The 26223-nt window shown below is 34.0% G+C and overlaps 1 protein-coding gene across 50 annotated transcripts in view; it reads left to right on the plus strand.

The window, feature by feature from the left end:
* TRDN (triadin) overlaps positions 1–26223 on the plus strand; it is a 415031-nt gene that overhangs the window by 284284 nt on the left and 104524 nt on the right. For 49 of the 50 annotated variants that reach the window (XM_059890081.1, XM_059890082.1, XM_059890083.1 and 46 more), the window contains 7 exons: positions 578–607; positions 1281–1298; positions 5007–5039; positions 5161–5187; positions 7655–7681; positions 15213–15260; positions 23309–23356. In XM_059890081.1, coding sequence (XP_059746064.1) covers positions 578–607; positions 1281–1298; positions 5007–5039; positions 5161–5187; positions 7655–7681; positions 15213–15260; positions 23309–23356 — 231 coding nt within the window. The remainder of the gene's footprint in view (positions 1–577; positions 608–1280; positions 1299–5006; positions 5040–5160; positions 5188–7654; positions 7682–15212; positions 15261–23308; positions 23357–26223) is intronic. The other variant, XM_059890087.1, reaches the window with a different exon arrangement.

Raw genomic sequence — 26223 nt, forward strand, 5'->3', positions numbered from 1 at the left:
GCCTTTTGATCACTGAATGCACATTACTACATAGCAATTACTAAGTAGATTTTGTGTTCATCAGTAACCCATGAGCCATCATCTCCTGTTTCTTTTCATTATAATAGGAGTCATTTCATGTTTTTATTGGAGATATATCAGTTCAAGGAGAGTACTGTGCGTTTCCCCTGGATTGCTATAGATTGAACAAATGAGGAAATTGCCAACTAAAATCAGGGATTCCAAACAATCTCTACTGAAATAGTATATCTACTCAATTTGACTTTTTATTAAAAGGTCATTAGCTTTGATAGACACAATGTACTTTCTTTGCAAATTAGGTATGAATATCTTCCTTCGTAGTTTTCTATATTTTATGCATCTAAAGTTTCTAGTTTCTCACTTCCGACCTTAACCTAATAATCCTCCTCTCAAAAACACAATAATTTATCTTTAAACCCCATGTTCTAGAAATACATCATGCAATCAATCCATTTCATTTAAAATGATTTCAGAGTGTATGGACATTTTGATGTGCACTTATCAGTTGCTGATTTTTCTTGTCTGCTTTATCAATAATTTATATTTGTGTTTTCAGATTCCAAGAAAACAAAAACACCTACAGAAGGTATTGGGAATATTTCCTTTTTCTGTCTTATGTTTAATGAACCCCAAGCAGAATTCCTTTTTAAAGGATTCCCATGAAAGAAAAAAATATATATGGGATTAAAAAGAGAGAAATAATGAGAGACAAAGAGAAAGAGTTGAGTCTTTACTGACAATAATTCTATGAAAAATATTTGGCAGTTATTTTTAAAGAAATGTTAGCTGGACAAGAAATTGAGCCATGTTCAGTATCAAGCATTTATTTTGCTAGAAAGCATAAATTTAATTAATCTTGGATATACCAGCATCAATAAAACTGAATCATTTAAGTCTTGAATAGAATCATAAACTATGTGGCAAGTATACCTGGGTCTTCTGTATTTGTTTGTATGTGTTTATTTGTACAGAGTGTTTATATGTTCACATGTACTTAAAAAAGACTAAAATATATAATTATTTTAAATGATTAAACAGTATCATCTTAGATCCATTGTCAAATAATGCTTTACAATCAACTTATGGAAGCACCTATAATAGTCAACAATACCTCAGGTCAACACTTACTGTGAAATTTAAGGGGAGAGAATGGGGGGAGGGATTTAAAAAATTAAAATCAAATCAGTGTGTTGGGGGAGTATATTTTATCTTTGACAATTTCATGAGCAACAGTTTTCTATTTATATTTTTTTCAACAGAACTACCCAAGGGAAAAAGTAAGGAAATGCATGCAAAGTATATATTTTTTTCTATTTACTACAACTATTGGCTTGCTGTTATACTTAAACTTGTGGTTTTGAATCTTTCTTTTCAATGTTTTATGCATGGGAACTCTTTATTTTTTTCAGAATGAAAGAATATACAACCCAGGGAGGGGATGGTCAGAGTGAACTGAAAAGCATGGCACTCTAATTTCTTTGAGTCCTGTTCAAATTCATGCAGTCATCTAATAATATCCGCTGCTACTGCTGCTAAGACACTTCAGTCGTGTCCGACTCTGTGCGACCCCGTAGACGGCAGCCCACGAGGCTCCCCCGTCCCTGGGATTCTCCAGGCAAGAACACTGGAGTGGGTTGCCATTTCCTCCTCCAATGCATGAAAGTGAAAAGTGAAAATGGAGTCGCTCAGTCGTGTCCGACCCTCAGCGACCCCATGGACTGCAGCCTTCTAGGCTCCTCCATCCATGGGATTTTCCAGGCAAGAGTACTGGAGTGGGGTGCCATTGCCTTCTCCGATAATATCCACAGTCATCACCAAAAAATATAACTTTGTTCCATTAACCAAAAGGGTATTATATTATGTTAGTGTAAATGTAGTCTCTGTAATCTGGTTAGTTCTGTAGTTGAAAATAGAAGAGAAATTCTATTTCAGGCTAGATTTACAGTCTCTTTTCTGCTTTCTTTCTTCTTGTACTCCATAAATATTTTGGTGTGTTTGCATGGTATATGACATTTTGTCCATAAAATGATTCTTTTTCCCTACAAGCACTATGAGCTCTGTGAAACTGCTTTGTTTAGGATGCATAACTTAGGCAGCACCCAGTGTTTAACACATATTATTAAAGCTTGCTTGCCGACAGTTCAGTAAAGCTTGATACTTTGAGGTTGTGTCTTTTGCAAATGTATACTCTTCTCTGAAGATACAGGGTATGTTGAACAGACAGAAACAAAAATTATCAATTTAATCCTGTTCAATTAGCCATTAAAAGCCATCAATTCCCAGGTATGTAGTACTTTAAGAATTCTAGGAGAAATTAAAAACATGTTTAAAAATATATACCAATTAAAAAAAATTTATGTGCCCTCTGGTCTGGCAAAACTTAGGGCATTGAGACTCCTCATGTCATAAAAGTGCTCTAGAAAGTCCTGTGAAGAGAGTCATGAAATTGTACTGCAGCTCAGCCAGGGGGAGCAATCTATCTACAGAGAAGTTTGTGATCCTTCAGTCCTAGATTTCTGTGTGGGCACAGCATCTGGTGGGCAGTGGCATACTGATATAGAAAACACTCTATACACCACTTCACCAGCAGGGAAATGGAGGACAACTGGAGATTTGAAAAATGGTGTTAAGTAACATATTTATGTAACCTTAAGGCACTCACTTTATTACAATCTATATGATTCAAAAGTTCCCACAGACACTGTGACTCCTTGATAATCTTCACAGTATTGATATATTTGATAAATAAACATGCCTTCCCAGACATTTGTTTAGCATCCCAACTGTCTCCCTCCTTGGGAAGTTCTGTGGGTTGTGACTTGGACAGTAATAAGGACAGGAAAAAAGAGTTTTCCTCGAAATACATTTTTTGCTCTAGTTTATCATCTGGACCTGCTTTTGTTGTTCTTATTGTCATATCGTTGAATTTATTGGATTTAGTAACATATTTTTTTACTTCAAGATTACTTTATTCAGTTATACTTCTCCAATCCTATATTCTTATTTTGCTATAACCACAACTTGTTGGTTATTTATTTTGTTTTGTTTTTCAGTTTAATACAAATCATGGTAGAGGAAATGGGGGAAGTGTACATGGGACCTTCCTGTGTATAGTTTTGTCAATTCTAATGATCTATATTTTTTTCAAAATAAAAAGTAAAAAAAATTTTAAAATCAGTTGTAAATATCATTTCACAGTCCCTGTAGATATAAGGGTAATTTTTTTTATTTATTAAGACAATTCAATAATTACATCTTGAATTATCCCATATAATAAATGTTTGACAGCCTTTTCTTGCATATCATCCCAAATTAACACAGGTGTTTTTCTACTTACAGAATAATATTCTGATATGATTGGAAGACCCTTATTTTAACTTTGAAATCTCACAGACAGCTCGTAATCGATTTTGATGCATACCCAAATCTACTTCCAGTATTTTTTGATTGTTATCACTTTAGAAATTTCTTAGAAATATTTTTGTAGTTGGTGGTTCAGCTCAGCAATAAGTTAAGCAATGCATTTAATTACTCCATGTTTTCCAGACAATTTTTGGTAAAGTTCTTAATTGTGTTGTTAATTTTAACTAAGTCACCTGTGCTTCTTCCTTTTGACTTGTAACACTTGGTCAAGCCATCCGTTTTATTTGTTTTATTGTCTGCCTGCTATCTTGGGAGTGGCTAAATCACTCATTATACCCTCACAACTACAAACCTGGTAAAAAAAAAACTGTATACCTGAGAGATCAATGAGATGACCTTAGGAGGTTCGATGACACTCTATGTTTCTAAATAAAGTTCTAAGAACTCTTTCAGCATAAACATCTTCTAGTGTCAAAAATATATGCACCAAATAAAACTTAAAGAAATCTCATTCTTTTTCTTTAAAAAATCAGATATAAATGTGTCTATGTTAAAGCATTTGACAATCGTTTAAATTAACTTGACAAGCTTGTCAAGGCAAAATAAGTAAGAATAGAAATGTAGATAATAGCACTTCATATAAAATTAGTACCTGCACTTCATATAAAATTAGTGCTTATTTTAACATAAATGTCACCTTAATCTTGAGGCCAGAATAATGCTTTGTCTCATATAATACTGGAAAAAGTGGGTTCTTAAAAAGAAACACTGTCTGAAAAGGACTCTGTAAGAAGCATTTGTCCTAAAAACAAGGGAAGTGTGTTTTGCTTATTCCTGAAAATTCTTAGTCTATTTTTAGTGTCTTAAATCTGCCTCAGCAAAGCCTTTGTCTTAGCTAAACAAATATCTTTTCAATACAAGAAAATTTCACCTTATAATAAAAAGTTCAGAAGTCTGTTCGTCCTTATCTGAGGATTATTTTAAAGCAACTGCAACAATTATCCTTATTGCTTACTTTTTATCCCAAATTTATTTCATATTGATCTGCTACTGCTACTAAGTCACTTCAGGCGTGTCTGACTCTGTGCGACCCCATAGACAGCAGCCCACCAGGCTCCCCCGTCCCTGAGGTTCTCCAGGCAAGAACACTGGAGTGGGTCGCCATTTCCTTCTCCAATGCATGAAAGTGAAAAGTGAAAGGGAAGTCGCTCAGTCGTGTCTGACTCTTCGTGACCCAGTGGACTGCAGCCTATCAGGCTCCTCCGTCCATGGGATTTTCCAGACAAGAGTACTGGAGGGGGTTGCCATTGCCTTCTCCACATATTGATCTAGTCAGTAAGAAAATTTAAACTTTTTCCATCCTTTATAGACCTTATGATATCTTTCTAGATTCTTATCCATGAAAAATTTTAATTCCTCTCATATTCAGAACATCTTTATTGCTGTTCTATGAGGAAAAACTGAGAAATGGAAAAACTTATTTTAAATATACATCAATATTAGTCTTCATGGCAGCTATTATTGGTGCAATACTGCACTAGTACATGCATGTTTCTTTGTGTTAGAACAATTAAGTTGGAAAATAAAATTGGAATAATAATAACAAAAATACTATATTTCAGAACAGGAAAAGAAAGAACAACACGTGGAACCAGGTAACTGTTTTTAAATTCCTCCATCCTCTTAATTTTGAGATATTAATTTGCAATTAAATACTAAAATGCCATCAAATAGCATGGAATGTTAATTTTGTTTTTCTTTTCTTGTTTGATTCAGCAAAGTCACCAAAGAAGGAACAGTCAGGTGAGTCAGACTGGGGCTGCAGGGGTCTTTCTATCTGATGTCCAGGCTTTATTAATGCTGCAGCCTCAGACAGGGGGTAAGGACCAAAATAGGGGGAAAGGGCAGGAAATCCTTCCATCTTATGAGATGTTATTTTTCCAAGCTCTGGACATAGAGTTAGTGTCAAGGCCATGTAAGAAAATGGAAGCCGAGTAATATGTTACATTCTTGCTACTCAGCGTGTGTTCTGTGAACCAGCAGTGTAAGGGTCTCCTGAGAGATTGTTAGAGATGCAGAATCTCTGGCTCCAGAGATTCTGAATCAGAATCTGAAACTTCCTAACATCCCCAGTGGATTTGTCAATGCAGTGTGTGAGAAGCCCCATTATAGTCTAGTGTGAAAAACAAAAATAAAAGCAAAACCCTTCCTGTAAGTGCATCTGATCTTGCTTTGTTTTTAAATATGAAATATTTAATTCTAGCAAATATTCTCTGTCTATTCAAAATGTTCTTTACTGACACATCTTGAGTACGTAGGGGAGTTGCAGTGAGAGAAGTAGATTATGTCTCCAACCTATTTACATTTGAATGAGGGAAAAAAAAAAAAACAAATTGAGAATCAGACAAGCAGAAAAACACACATACAAACAAACAAAAACTAAGAATTCAGTTACTGTAGATATCAAATGATTTTCTTAAAGTTTCCAGGCATTTAACTTGCCCTGTTGTTTCAAATGAAAATAAATGTATTTCCTGATCAAGGAAATTTAATGATCTGTGTGTGTATGTGTGTAGGTAGTCATAGCCTCATATAATGTCCATTAGTCACTCCTCCCATCATAATATATTTAAATGGAAATAGCATTTACATTAGTGATACATTAAAATAAAAATTGGGTTTCCCAGGTGGCACTAGTGGTAAAGAACCTGCCTGCCAATGCAGGAGATGTAAGAGACTCAGGTTTGATCCTTGGGCTGGGAAAAAACCCTGGAGGAAGGTACAACAACCCACTCCAGTATTCTTACCTGGAAAATTCTATGGACAGAGAGACTAGCTGGCTGCAGCCCATAGGGTCGCAGAGTTGGACCCAAATGAAGTGACTTAGCACACATGCACAAAATAAAAATTTTCAATATTATGTAAATAACCAAGCAAATCTAGCTAAATTACTTCTACCTGTATCACAAACCATAGCAAGTCAGATTCAAAACCACATATCTTATTCTTCTTTCAGGTTTGTAAAACTTCCTCAGCAAACCCAAATCATTTAGGTGATTCTCCAACTAGTTCCCATGGCATCATTTTATTTTCCATATAAAAACACTTAACATACTTTTATGATCATATTACCTTTTCTATTTCCCAGTTTAAATAGAAATTAGAAGATAAGGATCGTTTTTTATATATTTATCCCCACAGTGCCTATTATAATGTCAGGAACATTTTGGGCACTTGATAATGTTTGATTGGATGAAAAAAAAATTATCACATATGATAATATATTTTTGAAAAAACATAAACATGAATAACTCTTAAATAATTTATTATATGTAATAATCCCACTTTCACCACATTAGGTATTCCAAGGTAATGTTCCCACCATTTGGCCATAACATATATTCTTACATGTGTACATATGCAGAAAGTTGAATTAGAGCATACATCAGAGAAATAGAAACATGGAGAGACATGAAGAATGATGATAGGTATAATCAGTTTTAAGAGTTTTAATAGCTAAACATTACTATCCAATATTTGACAAAATGCAGTAATTTAAATTTCTTGAAATCTTTTTCTCGCAACTATTGGATAATTGATTGATTCACTTTCTTCTTTTCATTCCATTTTGAGACTTTAAGGAAACTGCATTGGCTTATATATAAAATCAATCAGATTCTTATATAATTTAAAATGGAAAACAAAATGAATGAGTCATGAATGAGCATTCTGTGTAGGGAGAAGGTATATGAATATCAGAAATCTGTGGTTCATAAAAGTAGAAGTGAAAGTTGCTCAGTTCTGTCCCACTCTTTACTACCCCATGGAATTCTCCAGGACAGAATACTGGAGTGCATTGCCTTTGCCTTCTCCAGGGGATCTTCCCAACCCAGGGATTGAACCCAGGTCTCCCTCACTGCAGGCAGATTTACCATCTGAGCCACAAGAGAAGCCCAAGAATACCAGAGTGGGTAGCCTATCCCTTCTCCAGTGGATCTTCCAGACCCAGGAATCGAACCGGGGTCTCCTGCATTGCAGGCAAATTCTTCACCAACTGAGCTATCAAGGAAGCCCTAATATATTTAAGTTTTATAAAAGAAAATAGCACAACATTGTATGTTCTTTTTCTCAGATATATTTTTTTCTTTAGTTTACAAGGCTATAATATAGTCTTTTTTAAAAATGAAAATAGCTGTAAAACTATTTTAGAGAGATCCAAGGACACTTATAACTGATTTAGATCTTATTATTTTTTTTTTGTCCTTAACAGCTCCAAGTGAAAAACACATTAAAGCAAGTATGTTGACTAAAACTTGAAAAAACAAAAAGCGTATTTCAGCAGCTTACTCATTTAACTTTCTGCTTAGACAATGCTAATGCTAATTTTTAAGGCTGACTTACCAAATGTTCCTTGCTCTGATTATGTGTTGTGTTAAACAAATATGCATACTTACTCAACTTTGTATTGTTTTGTGAATCAGTTTTTCTCAAAATTTACCTATAGAACTTTCATTTGTAAATGTTAATTTGTCTAGATCATAACATCTTTTTGAATTGTTTGTATTTTTGTTTCCCATTGTACAGAATGATAAGTGATCTCTTCAGTTTTTTTAAACAAATAGACAGTTTTCCTAATGGTTAATCACTTGATCAAACCAGGAGGCAACATAATTTGTCTACTAGTGAAAGTTATTGTGTATTTAATGGAATGAAGAAGCTCCCTACAATTTTATTATTTATTTATTACTCTTACAATATCATAATTTTTTAAGGCTTTTATCTTCAAAATTTTTTAAACTTATATATTTTTAATTGAAGGATGATTGCTTTACAATATTGTTTGTTTCTGCCATACATCAACATGTATCAGTCATAAGTGTATATATATGTCCCCTCCATCTTGAACCTTAGATTTTTAATAGCTATCAACTGGTAGCTGTAACATACTGTGGCATTTGCATCTGTGAAACTTTGACAATACACTAAAGAATAAATGCTGTTTTCTTTGTTGGTATTTCTCAATTAGATGAAGTATCTAACAGATTGTCATTAATGATAATTATTTTAGGAAAAATGGTGTGTGAGCTTAGAAAAAAAAATATTCTTTCAGCTTCTCTAAACTTTGTCTATAAGATTTAAGATCAAACCACATTTTTATGCATGGTGTAAATATGTTTATATTTTCCTTTTGATTTAGAGGTACATAAGTATTAACGGTAGTACTAGTACAAAAAGAGAATGCATGTTTTATTTACTGCCAGGTTTTTGAGACAGAGTATGTCATTGGTGAATATATCAGAGAAAAATGGAAGATATAATGTTGTGTAGCTTGGTGTCTTTTTAAAAAATTACAGTTAAAAGTGTTTACATAGACATTTTAGACCTTAAGGAAAGGTGTAACATGAATCTAAAATTCCATTTATGTTTTCATGAAAATTTTTAGTTGAATATAAGCTGATTAGAACTTGATATTACTGAGTATTTAGTATGCTAATAGTCTGTAGAAATGCATAATCAAGAAAATATATAAAACAAAATTGATAATTTTGCTGCAGTGGTTCAGAACTTTAGATTGGAGATTACTCTGAAAATGAACATTTTCTTCCTAGGAAAATGTGACATTTAGATAAAAATACTCATTTGCAATGAAAAAAAAAATTCTGTAAGTTCTGCTATCTATGAAACACTATCCAATCAAGTTTTGAAGAGATCAGCATCTTTTGCAGGAAATTAACAAATTTAGCTTGCCAAATCATCTTAGACTCAATATAAAAGTCTCAAAAGAATTGATATCCATTTCCTTGTATAGTTGAATGATTTGAACTTGACATAGGCATTATCTCCCAGTATAAAGTTAATTAAAAACAATTCATAAATTATTTAAAATCTCTGCTAGCAATGTGACTGTCCATTTCCCCAAATAAGAAGTTGTTTTGTTTTGTTTTGTTTTTTGATCTTGAAACCACACAACAGAAGAATATTTCCATAGCTTCCATATATGGTGAGATATTTATAAAGTTAATGCCTAAGTCATCACATTACAAATACTATTGAAAATTCCTTCTGTTACTTACAAAGTATGGGGCACATAGTATTTTGTATGTAACCTGAATATTCAGGATATGATTTTACATTATCTTAAGTTATGAGAGCAAGTGAGGAAGTGAGATGTATAGTTTAATATAAATTAAGTATTTATGGGATAATTGAGTTAACAAGGAAAGGTGAGATTGACACCACTAGTGCAAATCTATGGGAAAAGTAAAAGGTAATTTGTCTTCAGCACTCAATTAAAGGAAATAACTAGAATGTGAATTGAATTTGTGGTGTAGAATTATTTGTTCTAGGTCCTAAGGAAGCCAAAATCAGTATAAGAAAAACACTGGAGGACTTAGACTACTTTGGAGCTGTATCAGTACAGGGTGGATGTTCTCATGGTGTCATAAGCTTGAAGAAAAGAGAAATCATTCAGGTTCAGTGATGTAGCATGCACTACGGAAGGGCACTTACTGCTTCCACATGTAAAGTTATGCATCAGTGATTATGTGGATGGAGCAGGAGTGCCTTTTACCAACAGAGATGACAAACCTAGATTTACAATTTCTGCAGGTCGATAAAGATTCCATTATAATTGTTATTGTTCAATCACTAAGTTGAGTCCGATTCTTTGTGACCCCATGAACTGCAACACACCAGGCTTCCCTGTCCTTCACTATCTCCTGGAGTTTGCTCAGACTCATTTCCATTGAGTTGATGATGCCCTCCAACTATCTCATCCTCTGTTGTTCTCTTCTCCTCCTGCCCTCAATCTTTCCCAGCATCAGGGTCCTTTCCAGTGAGTTGGATCTTCACATCAGGTGGCAAAAATACTGGAGCTTCAGCTTTAGCATCAGTTCTTTCAATGAATATTCGGGACTGATTTCCTTTAGGATCAACTAGTTTGATCTCCTTGCAGTCCAAGGGACTCTCAAGAGTCTTCTCCAGCACCACAGTTCAAAAGCATCAATTCTCCAGCACTCAGTCCTTATGGTCCAACTCTCACATCCATACATGACTACTGGAAAAACCATAGCTTTGACTAGACGGACCTTTGTTGGCAAAGTAATGTCTCTGCTTTTTAATATGCTGTCTAGGTTTGTCATAGCTTTTCTTCTAGGGAACAAGGGTCTTTTAATTTCATGGTTGCTATTTCCATCTGCAGTGATTTTGGAGCCCAAGAAAAAAAGCCTGCCACTGTTTCCATTGTTTCCCCATCTAATTTGCCATGAGTGATGAGACCTAATGCCATGATCTTCGTTTTTTGAATATTGAATTTTAAACAGTTTTAAACAGCTTTTTCACTCTCCTCTTTCACCTTCATCAAGAGACTCTTTAGTTCCTCTTCACTTTCTGCTATAGGGTGGTATCCTCTGCATATCTGAGGTTATTGATAATTCTCACGGCAATCTTGATTCCTGCTTGTGCTTCATCCAGCCCGGAATTTCACATGATGTACTCTGCATATAAGTTAAATAAGCAGAGGGACAATATACAGCCTTGACGTACTCCTTTCCCAATTTTGAACCAGTCCATTGTTCCATGTCTGGTTCTAACCATTTCTTCCTGACCTGCATACAGATTTCTCAGGAAACAGGTAAGTTGGTCTAGTATTCCCATCTCTTTAAGAATTTTCCACAGTTAGTTGTGATCCACACAGTCAAAGGCTTTCTCATAGTCAGTGTAGCAGAAGTAGATGTTTTTCTGCAATTCTCTTGTTTTTCTCTTCAATGCAAAATGTTGGCAGTTTGATCTCTGGTTCCTCTGCCTTCTCTAAATCCAGCTATACATCTGGAAGTTCTCAGTTCATGTACTGTTTAAGCCTAGCTTGAAGGATTTTGATCTTTAGCTTGCTAGCATGTGAAATTAGTACAATTGTGCAGTAGTTTGAACATTCTTTGGCATTGCCTTTCTTTGGAATTGGAATGAAAATTGACCTTTTCCATTGTCATACTGCATTAAAAAAAAAGCCTCAACACACCCAGTTCTCCTTCCTGCAGTCCACTGCACATCCCCCCCAACTCCTTACCACCACATTGGATAATGATATAGGGGTTGATGATTATGACTAGTTATTTTCAAGAAGGAAGGGGATGAAACAAGTAGGTTTTTAGATGCAGATCTTTTACACTACTCTTGGTGATCAAGAGGGAATATAGTAGACAGTGCTTAGCAAATACATTAGACATCATTCTCTTTTTCCCAAAGAACACTTCAAGGACCAGTATTCTTCAAACCCTTGTAGAGTACTGCCATACATTCCTCTTATCAAGGACAGCAGGGCTTTGATAATGTTTTCTTGTGCATATTTGACTAGCCTGTGGTCAGTTTGAATTATGAGTAAAAAAGATAACAAAAACAAGATCAGAGCCAAAGTCTAGTTATTTTTAATTGTGGGTCTAAATTTGAATTAAATGACAACAATCAGGAATTTTTCATTTCTTGATTTTAGCACCACACTAGATTTTTGTTATGCTCAGACACCAAGCCTGACTCTGCTTATCACCTTAACTACATTTCAATACCTAACCTGCGTGAGTCACACATCTACACACATCTATCTCTTGATCTACCAATATATGTCATGATCTTCCAGGAATATCCAGTATGCAGAATTTAAAAATAAAGTACCTTTGAATTTATTCAAATATATGATACTAGAAGACTATTTGGGAACAGCTTATATTACTTAGAAAGTGACATGGCTTTTTTACTCAGTTTAAATATTCTGTCATGGAAATTGCTGGGGAAAAAGATCTATAGGCCTAAACTAATAGATCTGATATCAGTGAGATGTGTCTAGACCACAGGTTGCATGTCCTATATGACACTGTATCTCAGTCATTTAGGGCAGACTGGGTATATTCATATTATTCCAGAATAATAATTACTAGCAACTCTTTTCACCTGCTTAGTTTGGATGATAAATTATATGATCACTACCCAAATCACATATGATGCTGCCTGATTGAACTTAAAATAGCACTGATACAATGCCAGGTGCTGGTTTGGGAATTTACATACCATAAAAACTAGACTGTGATAGACCTGGGACTGATTTAGATTGTAGGGCAAGATATGCCTCTTGTTTAATCCTACTTATAAAGCCACAGTTGGTGTCCTGGGTGCTATCCTGAAACTGGAAAATGTCATGGTTTGGAGCTTAAGAATATTCATCAAGTTTGGTTCAAAGAAAACCAAGCTAGATAAAGAAGTACTAGTAGAAGAATCTGAGTTCAGTTTAGAACAAGGCAGCAGGGAGGAAGAGGAAAGAATTTCAAAGAGAAAATCAGAAATAAATTTTATGGAAGTATAATGAATACAGCAAAGTAACACTAAAATATATGACTATTGAGACAAGTGCTTTGTGACTTGAGTCTTATTAATAAAGCAATCTCTTGATATTGCGTTTTAAAGGGTAGCATGATAGTGGGGCAGATCTAAAGTTTTCCAGTAGGACAGGGACAAAAGAGACCTAAAATAATTCCACTTGATCAAAATCTGATGTAAGAAAAAACAGCCATTTCAATAGAGAATGGAGAGATTATTTTTGAGTATTGCTGATGCAGTTGGTATTTATTGCAAAGAAGTAATTTATTCCTAGGGCTTCCCTGGTTGCTTAGAAGTTAATGCGTCTGCCTGCAATGCGGAAGACCTGGGTTCAATCCCTGGGTCGGGAAGATCCCCTGGAGAAGGAAATGGCAACCCACTCCAGTGTTCTTGCCTGGAGAATCCCATGGACGGAGGAGCCTGGCGAGCTAGAGTCCACGGGGTTGCAAAGAGTCGTACACGACTGTACTTTGTACAACTTCAAAATATCAATTCTGGATGGTTTAGGAATTGAACAAAACAAGGCATTAAATAAGTATAGGAAGATATATTTTTATATTTTTTTGAAATACAGTTGAATCTCAAAAATTACATGCAAATTCAAGTTATAAAGAGTTTAATATATTTTATTATATTAAAATTAAATCCAATCAATAGATACCATAAAGAGATAAAAGACAAGCTGCTGCTGCTGCTGCTGCTAAGTCGTTTCAGTCGTGTCTGACTCTTGCGACCCCATAGACGGCAGCCCACCAGGCTCCCCTGTCCCTGGGATTCTCCAGGCAAGAACACTGGAGTGGGTTGCCATTTCCTCCTCCATTACATGAAAGTGAAAAGTCAAAGTGAAGTCACTCAGTCATGTCTGACTCTTCGCGACCCCATGGACTGCAGCCTACCGGGCTCCTCCGTCCATGGGATTTTCCAGGCAAGAGTACTGGAGTGGGGTGCCATTGCCTTCTCCAAAAGACAAGCTACATATGTGGAAAAGATGTTTGTAGCATATATTAGTAACTAGAGGTTAGTAGTGAAAAAAAAAAAAAACTCTTAATAAAGGACAAAGAACTTGATAGAATAGTGGGTAGAAAAATATAAGTAAAAGATATAAGCAAGTATCAAAAATAAAACAATAAAGACACAAAATGGCCTGAAAATATATCAAAATAGATTTAGTGTGTTACTAATAATGAAAATTTTCTTAAAATCACAGTAATACTATTTTATACATATCAAATTGACCAAAAATGGAGGAAAATGTTCATTCTGGTGATGGTTATGCTATGAAACAATAGAAACTCTTACATATACTGTTGGTATGAATGTAAAACTTTGGGAAAATATGGCATTTATTTAGAGTTAAACGCGAGCACATGCTATGACCTAGCACTTTCACTTCTAAGAAAATTCTTGCACATTGCACCAGGATTCATATGCAGGAATATTCATAGCAGCATTATTTATAATAATACAAAATTGGACAGGACCCAGTGTTCATTGGCAGGGGAATGGATCCATAATATGTAGAATGTGTATACAGTGGGATACACTACACAGCAGTGAAAGCAGTCAACTACAGCTACTCCTATCAGCATGACTTGTGTAAAAAGTTAAACAGCTTATTTAAGTAAACGGTGGATCAAATAGGGCAGTGACAAAAACAGGAGGGCAACTCCACTCGTAGGGGCTGGGGCAAAGGTTTTGTACAGACTACCTGGAAGCAAAGCAAAAAAATATTAATTGGCTATGACATATATCGCCTTATTTGGGAAAATTTAGTTATTTGGCTCTTACGATAATTGCTCTTGAGTACCATTTTCTTGATTCAAGAAAAATCTTGTTTACTCTGCCTTTGGTTTCTTTATGTAGACCAGTAAAGGCACTAAAGCTGTTAAAATCTAGTAGGCCGTCTCGTTAAACTATTTTAACACTGCATCTCAGCACATTTTGAAGGAAGCCAATTACAAGAATTAAAAAATATAATTCAATTTATATAAAGTTTTATCACTAAACAATATAACTCAACCTGTGTATAATGGCTTTACCTTCGTTTGGAGATAAATTCATGTAATAAAATACTACAGAAAAATAAAGAAATGATTTATACAGAAATTAGGGCAATGATATTCTGAGATAAAGAGAGAGAGATGCAAAGAGTAGTAAGACAAATAAGAGGTTTCAAAGGCTTTGGTGATACTGTATTACTTAAGCTTACCGGGGATTGGAAAGGTATGCATTTTTCACAAGGTTTGTATCTTGGAAGAGAATTTCTGTATTATTTAACAATTGGTTACAAAAAAATTCAAGCACGTTAAAGCTAAGTTTTCTCTGCTGCTTGCTTTGCTCTTAGGTGCCACATACATTTTATCCTTTAGGTAGTTTTAGTCTTGTCTGACTTCGAATACTATAAGGTATTGACCTGGCATGTCTAATATCCATTTCTTGTTCTTTAATACCTGAATTTACAGAGACTGAACGAACCAAAGAAGAGGTTGGTTCTGCCTCATCGAAAAAAGGTCAGTGCAGCTTAAAGAAAAAGATGTCATGACTGTAACATCTTTATGCTAAAGTTTCTAACTTAATGTATTGTTGAATGCTTATAGAAGAGCCTTATTTATTGATTTTACTATTTCGCTGATATGGAACAAAGTCACTTTCACAAGATTTGTAGTACCTATTTAACACGGTTTTGTCTTCAGTACTCTGATGCCAAACGTTTTTATTCTTTTAGGGTCATAAACTAGAGATAGTAATTATAGTCCAATTTTAAGTTAGTTTTTGAAAATAAAGTGAAGAAATGCAACTGTGTAAACTCCACAGGATCCAATCATCTGGAGAGCATTCAAACTTAGTACACTGATTTATATGTTTAGGGTTTGAACAAACAGAACTTTGACCAGTAGAACTTCCATGAACAATGCTCACTTTATGTAAGAATAGTGTAAAATTAGAAATTACATTCCTTGGGATGCTTGCCTGGAAGGAAACATATTAGGAAGCTTGGAATTTAAGTTTTTAAATCCATTTTTCTTGTCACATCTAATCAGAAGCAACCATTATGTGAATATTGACTCTTCTTAGTTGACACTCTAAAGAATAACTTTAAGAACATTAATATATGTTAAAAATATTCAGTATGATGAGAAATTTACATATTCTCCATTCAAAATAAACTGGGATAATTTTTAAATTTGTGATTTTGCTTTACAAATAGAAATGAAATCAATAATATATGCAGTGTCTTTGTAAGAATCTCAAGACACAGTTTAGCAACCCTATCCTCCACACACACACACACACACACACAAACACTACACACATACCCTTTCCCATATATGCCACTAAAATGACTTAACATTTTTCTTCTTAAAAGCTCTTTATTGCATATGCTCTTTAGGAAAATATGTATCAGGACTATAGGGAGATATAAAATATATATGATACATATCCACATTCCCAAGTTATATTTATACATATATATAAATGAATATGTGGATACATTGATAAATGTATATATTAGTTAATAAACTATAATATGTTAGTTATATAAATTAGTGTACATGTTACTATACACATGTATATACTAATGAAAGACAAAAAATTAAAAGGTACTTAAAGGAAATATAAACTGTACTGTCTGATAATACCTAATTAGAATCAGTTGAATTATTTAATGGGTTTTCTTTTTCAAATATAATTCTACTTATTATTCTGAATTTATAGTAGACAGAAATAAAATCTGTTTCCTAGACGGCTCTTTTCTTAGTAACCTAGTATTTGTGATGTCATTTTTGTGATAAGTGACCACGATACCTGTTTCATTGACATGTTTTACTAGGTATCAATTTGCCGTAAGTGGCAGAGACTTGAATTTATTGGAAGCCCATATTAATATATGTCATTCTTTTATGAGGTCTTATTCTAAAATCACTTTTGCTTGTCAGCATTAAGTGTAATGTGTGAGTAAAACCTGGGTGCTTCAGAATGGATAATTCCATGGTGTCAATAACAAGGCTAAGGGTCTAAATACAGATTCAGAGAAAGTCATAATCTAGGCATGGATACAGGGTACATGGATCTAGTAAGTAACTATAAGGTAAGTACATCTATATATGTTAAAGCAAGAACAGAAGGAAGGCAGAATTGTATTCAAAATCTTCAGCCATGAATGAAACCAGTGGGATGTCCAAGTAGTAGTTATATGGATTTTATCTGGAATTAGATTTCACATATTGAGCGTCAAGAAATCTTTGATTGTCAAGACAGTCTGGAGACAGAGTTAAAAGGAAAGATTCGAAAACTAGTAGCTGACCCATACACAGACTCTGAATCACTTGGAGCCTAGATATTTAGGGTAGAAATATGAGCACACATAATATGGAGTTAGTCAAGTCCCATTGGAGTAAACAGACATACTGAATTAACATTGAATCTTAATTAAGTGAATTCACTGAAATATTCAACCAAGAATGATCTCTGAGTTTAGAGTAAGGCCAAACATTTTGGTTGGGATTAATTAGAACTGATTGCTAGGCTCAGAATGAAATGCAAGGAGGTAAATAACCTGTTTATGAAAATGGAATATTGGCATTATTTACTTTGCCTCTAGTTAATTAGATCTCATACCTCAATCATTAATTTAAATATGACTCTACGTATTAGATTTCCTTCCAGCTATAGAAAATGAACAGAAACAAGTGTTCCTTCCAAAGCCATCATAAACATTTTGAAACTCAGGTAGGGACCAGTCTGACAAGTGACAAATAACATTCAAAGGAGACTCTTCTCATTTGTCAGGTAGTTTCATTTCTCCTTATCAGTGATGATTAATCACACATGAAATATATATTGTTTTATCATATATATAGTAACCAGCCCCCAATCTCCTTTAGGCTTTCTTTGTTTTTAAGATACTGGACTTTGTTATTCTATATTGAGGCTTGAACTAGGAACTGTGTTACAATGTTAAGTGGAAATTACTGATTTTACAATCGTTTTAAATGTTCAAAGTTAGAAAAATAATTAAATATTTTAAATTAATCACAATGTGCCAGTTTATATCTAGTATAAATTGTTTAATCTTAAGCTTGCTTTAAAATCAAATTTTATTTGGAGATATATAGTATTAAATCATCAATATGATAATTATCTTACTGTTTTATATTTGTTTTGAAGTTTTCAAATACCTTTCATTTTCATTCAACATATACTTGTGGGTCATACACTATGTGAAAACTTAAGGAAATATTCAGATATTACTTGAGCAATTAAAATCATGAATATATGAATCTTGATTGACACCATGAGTTATTTAGGCCTCTTTTTTTTTTTTTTTTTGCTTTCAGCTAAATGTTTTCCATATGATCATAGTTTATGTTTGAAAGCCAACAGCGTAAATAGATAAATAGAGATAAAATGCCATAGGAGTTTAAAAATTATTCTTACCTGAGGAAAAGCAAAAGATTTGCTGTAAAAGGTGACTTTTAAATTTAAGCCATAAATAACAGGTAGATTTTAGTTATATAATAATTAGTTTAAAGAGTATCTTGGGCCTAGGTAACAGAGGAAGGCAAAGCAGAGGGAAACTGCATGTCTATGAAGAGTAATAACAATCTCAAGAATACAATATGAATTAATACAACTTGTGCTAATAATGCTGTAAGGGGGCCTGATTTTAAAATTCAGCTCTATCTTATGAGCACTAGGGAGTCAATGAAGAATCGTAAGTATAGGAATGATACTCAGACTTTTGCTTTAGAAAATTAATAGATGCTTGCTCCTTGGAAGAAAAGTATGACCAACCTAGACAGCGTATTAAAAAGCAGAGATATTACTTAGCCAACAAAGGTCCGTCTAGTCAAAGCTATGGTTTTTCCAGTAGTCATGTATGGATGTGAGAGTTGGACTATAAAGAAAGCTGAGCACTTAAGAATTGATGCTTTTGAACTGTGGTGTTGGAGAAGACTCTTGAGAGTTCCTTGGACTCTCAAGGGATCCAACCAGTCCATCCTAAAGGAAATCAGTCCTAAATATTCATTGGAAGGACTGATGCTGAAGCTGAAACTCCAATACTTTGGCTAACTGATGTGAAGAACTGACTCATTTGAAAAGACCCTGAAGCTAGGAAAGATTGAAGGTGGGAGGAGAAGGGAATGACAGAGAATGAGGTGGTTGGATGGCATCACTGACTCAATGGACATGAGTTTGAGTAAACTCTGGGATTTAGCAATGGACAGGGAGGCCTGGCATGCTGCAGTCCATGGGGTTGCAAAGAGTTGCACACAACTAAGCGACTCAACTGACTGACTGAACTAAGGCTAGTTAGGACATTTTGGCAATGATGTAGTCAATGTGCATTAGGATCTGATATTAGTCATGAAATTGGAAAGAAGGGATATTATATGAGCACTATTATAAAATAGATTCTATGGAACTTGACAACTGTCCAACTTTACAAGGGAAAAATTCAGAAATTATCTAATAAAAAGTTTTGAATCTGAGTACTAGAAGAATATTGGAGGAGGAAAGGGCCACCCACCCCAATATTCTTGCCTGGGAAATACCATGGAGAGAGGAGCCTGGTGGGCTACAGTCCATGGGGTCACAAAGAGTCAGACAAACTTAACTACTAAACAACAACAACTAGAAGAATATTATTTAATATAAATATGAAATGATAAAAATGAAAATGAGTAATAAAATGAGTAATAATGAGTAATAAAAATAAAAAAGAAAGATAAAAATAAACTATTTTGTGAGAGAAGACAAGATTAATTTTAGACATATTTAAAGTGCTGTGGCACATGCAAGTAACATCAAGTGAATTAAGTCAGACAAAGGCATGTATCACCTAATTTTACTCATAAGTAGAATATAGAAAACAGAAAAGTAAAATAAGTCAACAAAGAAAACAAAACCTAACATGTAGATAGAGAGATAAGAATCGTGGGGAAGGTGCAGCGGGGATGAATCTGTAAATATGATAGTAATGATTGGAAACTAAATTTTTGGTGATGAGCATTCTGTAATGTATTCAAAAGTAGAAATATAATCTTGTACACATGAAAGTTACATAACATTATTAATCAATGTTACCTCAATAGTATTATATAGTAAGACATAAATACTAAAGCCACTAGCTTTAATTTGAGAAAGCATCTTTTGGTATCTTTGTAATAAAAGTGAGATTGAAGTTTGCTATAGGCTGGAACTTTGCAGGTAAATTAAACAGTGATAAAGTAAATAAAAAGAAAACAAACCTGAAACTATGGAAAACCAACTTCTCCACCTCACAGTTCATTTCAGGACTCTCTATCCATAATCAAGGCATTACTGTATAAGAATGGTAGCTACTTTGTTTCCTTAGTAGCTGGAATCTCTGAAGGTGTGCAGCACAACTCTACTTTTTTCCCTGAAATAGATCCCTCCAAATGTTGATCAATATGAATGGTGTGATCCAAATGGTGTGATCACTCATCTAGAGCCAGACATCCTGGAATGTGAAGTCAAGTGGGCCCTAGGAAGCATCACTATGAACAAAGCTAATAGAAGTGATGGAATTCCAGCTAAGCTACTATCAAATCCTAAAAGATGATGCTTTGAAAGTGCTGTACTCAATATGCCAGCAAATTTGGAAAACTCAGCAGTGGTCACCGAACTGGAAAATATCAGTTTTCATTCCAATCCCAAAGAAAATCAATGCCAAAGAATGTTCAAGCTACCACACAATTACACTCATTTCACATGCTAGCAAAGTAATGCTCAAAATTCTACAAGGTAGGCTTCAACAGTATGTGAACCATGAACTTCAGGATGTTCAAGCTGGATTTAGAAAAGACAGAGGAACCAGAGGTCAAATTGCCAACATCTGATGATGGATCATAGAAAAAGCAAGAGAGTTCCAGAAAAACATCTACTTCTGCTTTATTTACAATGCTAAAGCATATGACTGTGTGGATATCAACAAACTGTGGGAAATTCTTCAAGAGATGGGAATACCAGACCACCCTATCTGCCTCCTGAGAAACCTGTATGCAGGTCAATAACCAACAGTTAGAACTGGACATGGAAAAACAGACTGGTTCCAAATTGGGAAAGGAGTACTTCCAGGCTATATATTGTCACCCTGCTTGTTTAACTTATGTGCAGAGTACATCATGCAAAATGCTGGACTGGATGAAGTTCAAGCCTGAATCAAGATTGCCAGTAAAATGTCAATAACCTCAGATCTGCAGAGGACACCACCCTTATGGCAGAAAGCGCAAAGGAACTAAAGAGCCTCTTGATGAAAGTGAAAGAGGAGAGTGAAAAAGCTGGCTTAAAACTCAGCATTCAAAGACTAAGATCATAGCATCCAGACCCATCCCTTCATGGCAAATAGATTGGGAAACAATAGAAGCAGTGACAGATTTTTCTGGGCTCCAAATTCACTGCAGATAGTGACTGCAGCCATGAAATTAAAAGACACTTATTCCTTGGAAGAAAAGTTATGACAAACCTAGATAGCATATTAAAAAGCAGAGACATTACTTTGCCAACAAAGGTCCATATGGTCAAAGCTATGGTTTTTCCAGTAGTCAAGTATGAATGTGAGAGTTGGACCATTAAGAAGGCTGAGTACTGAAGAATTGATGCTTTTAAACTGTGGTGCTGGAGAAGACTCTTGAGAGTCCCTTGGACTGCAAGATCAAACCAGTCAATTCTAAAGGAAATCACTCTGGAATATTCATTGGAAGGACTGATGCTGAAGCTGAAGCTCCAGTACTTTGGCCACCAGATGCAAAGACCTGGCTCATTAGAAAAGACCCTGATGCCAGGAAGATTGAAGGCAGGAGGTGATGGGCGTGACAGATGATGAGATGGTTGGATGGCATCACTGATTCAATGGACATGAGTTTGAGCAAGCTCCAGGAATGGTGAAGGACAAGGAAGCCTGCAGTCCATGGAGCCACAAAGAATTGGATAGGATTTAGCAACTGAACAACAAAAAAAGCCTGATATTACATGCAGAAGACAACATGCAACCAAGTTGGTCTTATTTCTGGAATGCAATTTCAAAAATCAACATAATTAACCATAATAATATAAAGGGAAATTAAACTTTTCATAAATGATGCATTTGATGTATTTCATATTAATGTAGAAAGAAACTTCCCTATTCTGAAAATATATATACAAAAACTGTCAACAAATATTATACTTAATGGAAAAAATGGAAAGATTTCTCACTGAGAATTGGAAAAGACAAGGATGTCTGCTATCAGCACTTGTATTAAACATTATACTGGGTATTCCATCCCTTGCAATAAAGTGATAAAAAGAAGTAATTTGTACATAAATAAAAAAATTAAAAATATAACTTTATTCACAGGTGAAATTGTCTATTTGAAAAATTCTTTTTTAATTTTTTTTAAATTTCTAAAGAATCTACAGATGAACTCTTACAACTGAGTGAATTTAGCAAGTTTTATATAAAACTTTTCCCTTTTTTTGCTCTAGTTAATATCATTAACTTTTTGAAAAGATCATGGTCATTTACACTGCAGACACTTTAGGTTTTCTATAATTGTTTCTTCAGAATATTTTTTAATATGTTCTTTATATCCCATGTTTGATTAAACTAAATCTTTGGCTTAACTTGATTCCATTTGAATGTTTCGGCAAGAATACTTCAGAGGTGATACTGTTGTATATCATATTGTGTGTCATTAGAAGCACTGAATATCTGGATGTCCCATTATGGATGAGTGGTTCTAAGTTTCATCAGTGTGTTAAGTTGGTGACAACAACATTTTCGCTTCAAATTTGCAGTTGTCCCTGAGCAGCTCTTGAGGGTATACTTGGGTATTATGGCAATATTCAGTTTCCCATTCATCCTTCTTCTAATAGTTGCCAATGTCCTCTGAAGATCCTTGCTTTAATCAGTTATTTCAGTACATTGACTTTGTCTGAACTGTATTTCTTGGATGTATAAACAGGTAAACATAATTTTACTGCTCCACCAACAGCAGTAAAATCTCAGTAGTTCATTGGAAACAGTACCAAAGTGTTACTTGTTTTTTCTGTGGGTTTTTTTTTTTTTGGTTACTTGTGATTTGGGATGACTTCATTTAATATTTAAGCAAATCTCAAGCATGACTACACTGTCCTTTGAGCTGATTAAGTGATATTAAGCATGAATTTAAAGGAGCACCTAGTTGACATTTTCAAGATGCCAAGTGGTTCCAGCAATAACCTGGAATGTAAGTCGATTAATCATAATCCTGTCAAGCAGAACTCCTCACAGAGCTTATCAAAGCAACAAGTAAAAGAATAAGGTGGGAAATAGTATGTAAAAACTAGTAAGAAGAGGGCAAGGGATTATTTTTATTTCTCTAATTCTTTAAGAGCAGACTTATAATAGTAGGTTTCTGTTGAATTATAGAGAAATAAGAAGTATTGAAAAAGCTTTAAAATAGTCTATTTAGAAGAAATCTTTGGCATTGAATGAGTTACAAGATGCCTTTTAGTGCAGAAGCAGCATTTCCATTGGAACTTTTATTTAAACCTTATCTCTGCTTTGCAGCTGTACCTGGAAAGAAGGAAGAGAAAACAACCAAGACAGTGGAGCAAGGTAAAAAAAAATGAAGGAGGTTGACATTATCTTCTTTAGAAAGACAACAACGTGAGGAGGAAAGCACTGGATTCAGACAGGCGGACGACAATAACCTTTAAATCGATTGCTCTCTATCACTGTCCTTGCATGTTTCTCTCTGCCAGGGAGAATGTGAGGTGGCAATCTGGGTTTTTGTTCTTTTGTATAACTAAACTCTGAGTGTAAGTTCAGAACAGGAAAGCTCCACAAACTGCTTAATTACATCAAGAAAAATGCTGAAGATTGTTGGGAATAAGGAAAATTTTCAGGCCAGTTGGTAGACATTTTTTCCTGTGTGATTTGTGGTTTTAACACCACCTGGCTGATCATAGTTTAAAGAACAGAGATGAAACAATTCTGTTTATGCAAGAACAATTTCTACTGCTTGAAAAATAATGTTAAAACAAAGTGAAAAACCAGCAATACAAGTAAATTACTTGAGTCTGTATTATGACTTCAGCAATTGATTCTCCCAATAAGTCTAAAATTTCAGTGTTATAAATCACAATGCTATAAATAATGCATTTTCTTTTTACTTATGCAGCTATATAATAAATATATCACTCTAGAATATGCTTGAGGAAAGTACTACAGCACAGTAGAGTAAAAGCATTTGAGGTGATGTTGTACCTTCTGTTAAAGCGCACATTGCTAATAATTTTAATTGTTGTTCCCTCAATCCTTTGGCTTTTAATACATTATAATATTATAATATTTACTATTAATTATAATCAGTAGATGAGATTAAAACTAGCATAATTTTGTCAAGAATAAAATGAAAATAATTTCTCCTCTTAGAGACAAATTCCTAATATCAGAAATTTAGGTATTTTTACACAAATATATTAAGAAAATCATTCAAACCCTCACACTTCAGATAAGTAAACTAAGTTAAGGATTGACTAATTTAAAAAATTAGTCAAGGATTGATTTCCTTGGGCTTTTCAAGATAAAAATCACGTTAAATCACATTGAAAAAGTTTTCAAATTTGGTTTCTGCAGACTACCTGGGCTTTTAGAGTTCGGTTGAATGTTTCTGTCAGCCTCTTTTTGAGGTGGATACATTAGTCTCTGAAATATAAAGGTGAGGTGTAGGAGCATGGATCCCATTCTCAACTTGTTGGCTTTGACAAGATTCTGAGCCTAAATTTCTTCTCTAAAAAACAGGGTTTATTATTCTTGACCTGCCTGTCTGACAAGATGTGGAGTTCAAAATACATGTGAAAGGATATGAAAAAATGTAAACTCCTAGTTAAGTATTTAGGATTTAGGAGGCCTTTTCTCTTGTGAAATCCGCTTCAGTATAAGTGAGAATCAAATCACTTTGCTTTCATTAAGCTTCATAATTTTTCTCCTCGCTAGTATAAAGGTATGGGCTGCTCATCTTATGGCATTTGCAAATTGCTTTTATAACCACAGCAAATTAAGAGAAGACTGACTGGAATATAAAATGCCCACACTAATAATAATACCTAACATATAACTGATTTAAAAACAGATTGTTTTATTTCTTTTTACCTTCATGTTGGTGTCAGTTTCATTAATTATATAATGTTGCCTCAGAAAGTTCAGAGACTGGAAATGGCTTTTAGAGATATGAATTTACTCCTTCAGATGATTTTATAATTCATTCTTTTACTAAATACATTTTATTTTATAAACACTTACACTCTTGGCTTATATAAAAATGAGTCTTTCAATGACTTTTTAATATTGATTTAGTAAATCATTTCAATTTTAAATATTATAAAGCAATGGCTTCATATTTTTTAACTATACAGATCATAAAAAATAGAGTATTTGGATAACTTGAATGTTTTTGTGATGGTATATTTATGACAAATAATTTATATGAAAATATATTTTGTGATTTTAATAAATTAAGAAATTTATGTGAGAATAAATCACTTACATTCTACAGATTTCATCATAATATTCTAATATTTATTCCTGAGATGATGTTTGACTATTGTGTAATCCTCTTCTTTATATAGATTTTAGTTATATTTAGAAGTATAAGTAATCTGAAACTAGTTCATAATGCACTGAAGTACAATTAAATGGTTTATAAAGAGTTAGTTTCATTAATTTAAATTTGAACTTACAAACTCTACTAGGGACAAACTTTTACTCATAATTCTTAATAGGTTTCAAATACATTTTTTGATCTTTGTAAAATTGTGTATATTGAACCTCTGGACCTATTCTGCATTATGATTGTTAGGGAAACATTGATTAAACTTTATGCTATGGAAAATTCATATAGTGATAGGTGAAAAAATTTTACGTTAATGTAATTCAGTAAACTGAACCTCATATTATGTAAGAATTAGAAATTTAGTTAATTTAACTTTTGCAAAAGTCTAAAAGTATACCTCTAATTTTATCTGTAGTTCATTGAGGGATCATGTGGTTTTCAGTTGTTCTTCTCATAAAGATTGTACTTGGCTAGACCAGAATTTTGAGTGTTAAGAAAATCTTTATAAATTTCCCCACTTTAAAGATACACACATACACACACACCACAAACACCATTAGCAATTTCTCTTTGTTTAGAAAGCAGTTACCTAGAAGCATCAGGAGACACAAATATTTTCCATAGTACATGTTGCTGTCCTTATAGTGAGAGCCAAGGAATGCCAAAGATAGAACATCACAGCACACTCTACTGTATGAGGATTTGTTTTTATATTTATTGTATATTATATCTGGAAAGAATACATCACATTTCATTGGTGATATAGTCACTAAGTCATGTCCGACTCTTTGTGACCCCATGGATTGTAGTCGGTCTGGCTCTTTTATCCATGGGATTTTCCAGGCAAGAATACAGGTGTGGGTTGCCA

Source organism: Bos taurus, chromosome 9 (genome assembly GCF_002263795.3).
Source record: "Bos taurus isolate L1 Dominette 01449 registration number 42190680 breed Hereford chromosome 9, ARS-UCD2.0, whole genome shotgun sequence".
Taxonomy (NCBI): Eukaryota; Metazoa; Chordata; class Mammalia; order Artiodactyla; family Bovidae; genus Bos; species Bos taurus.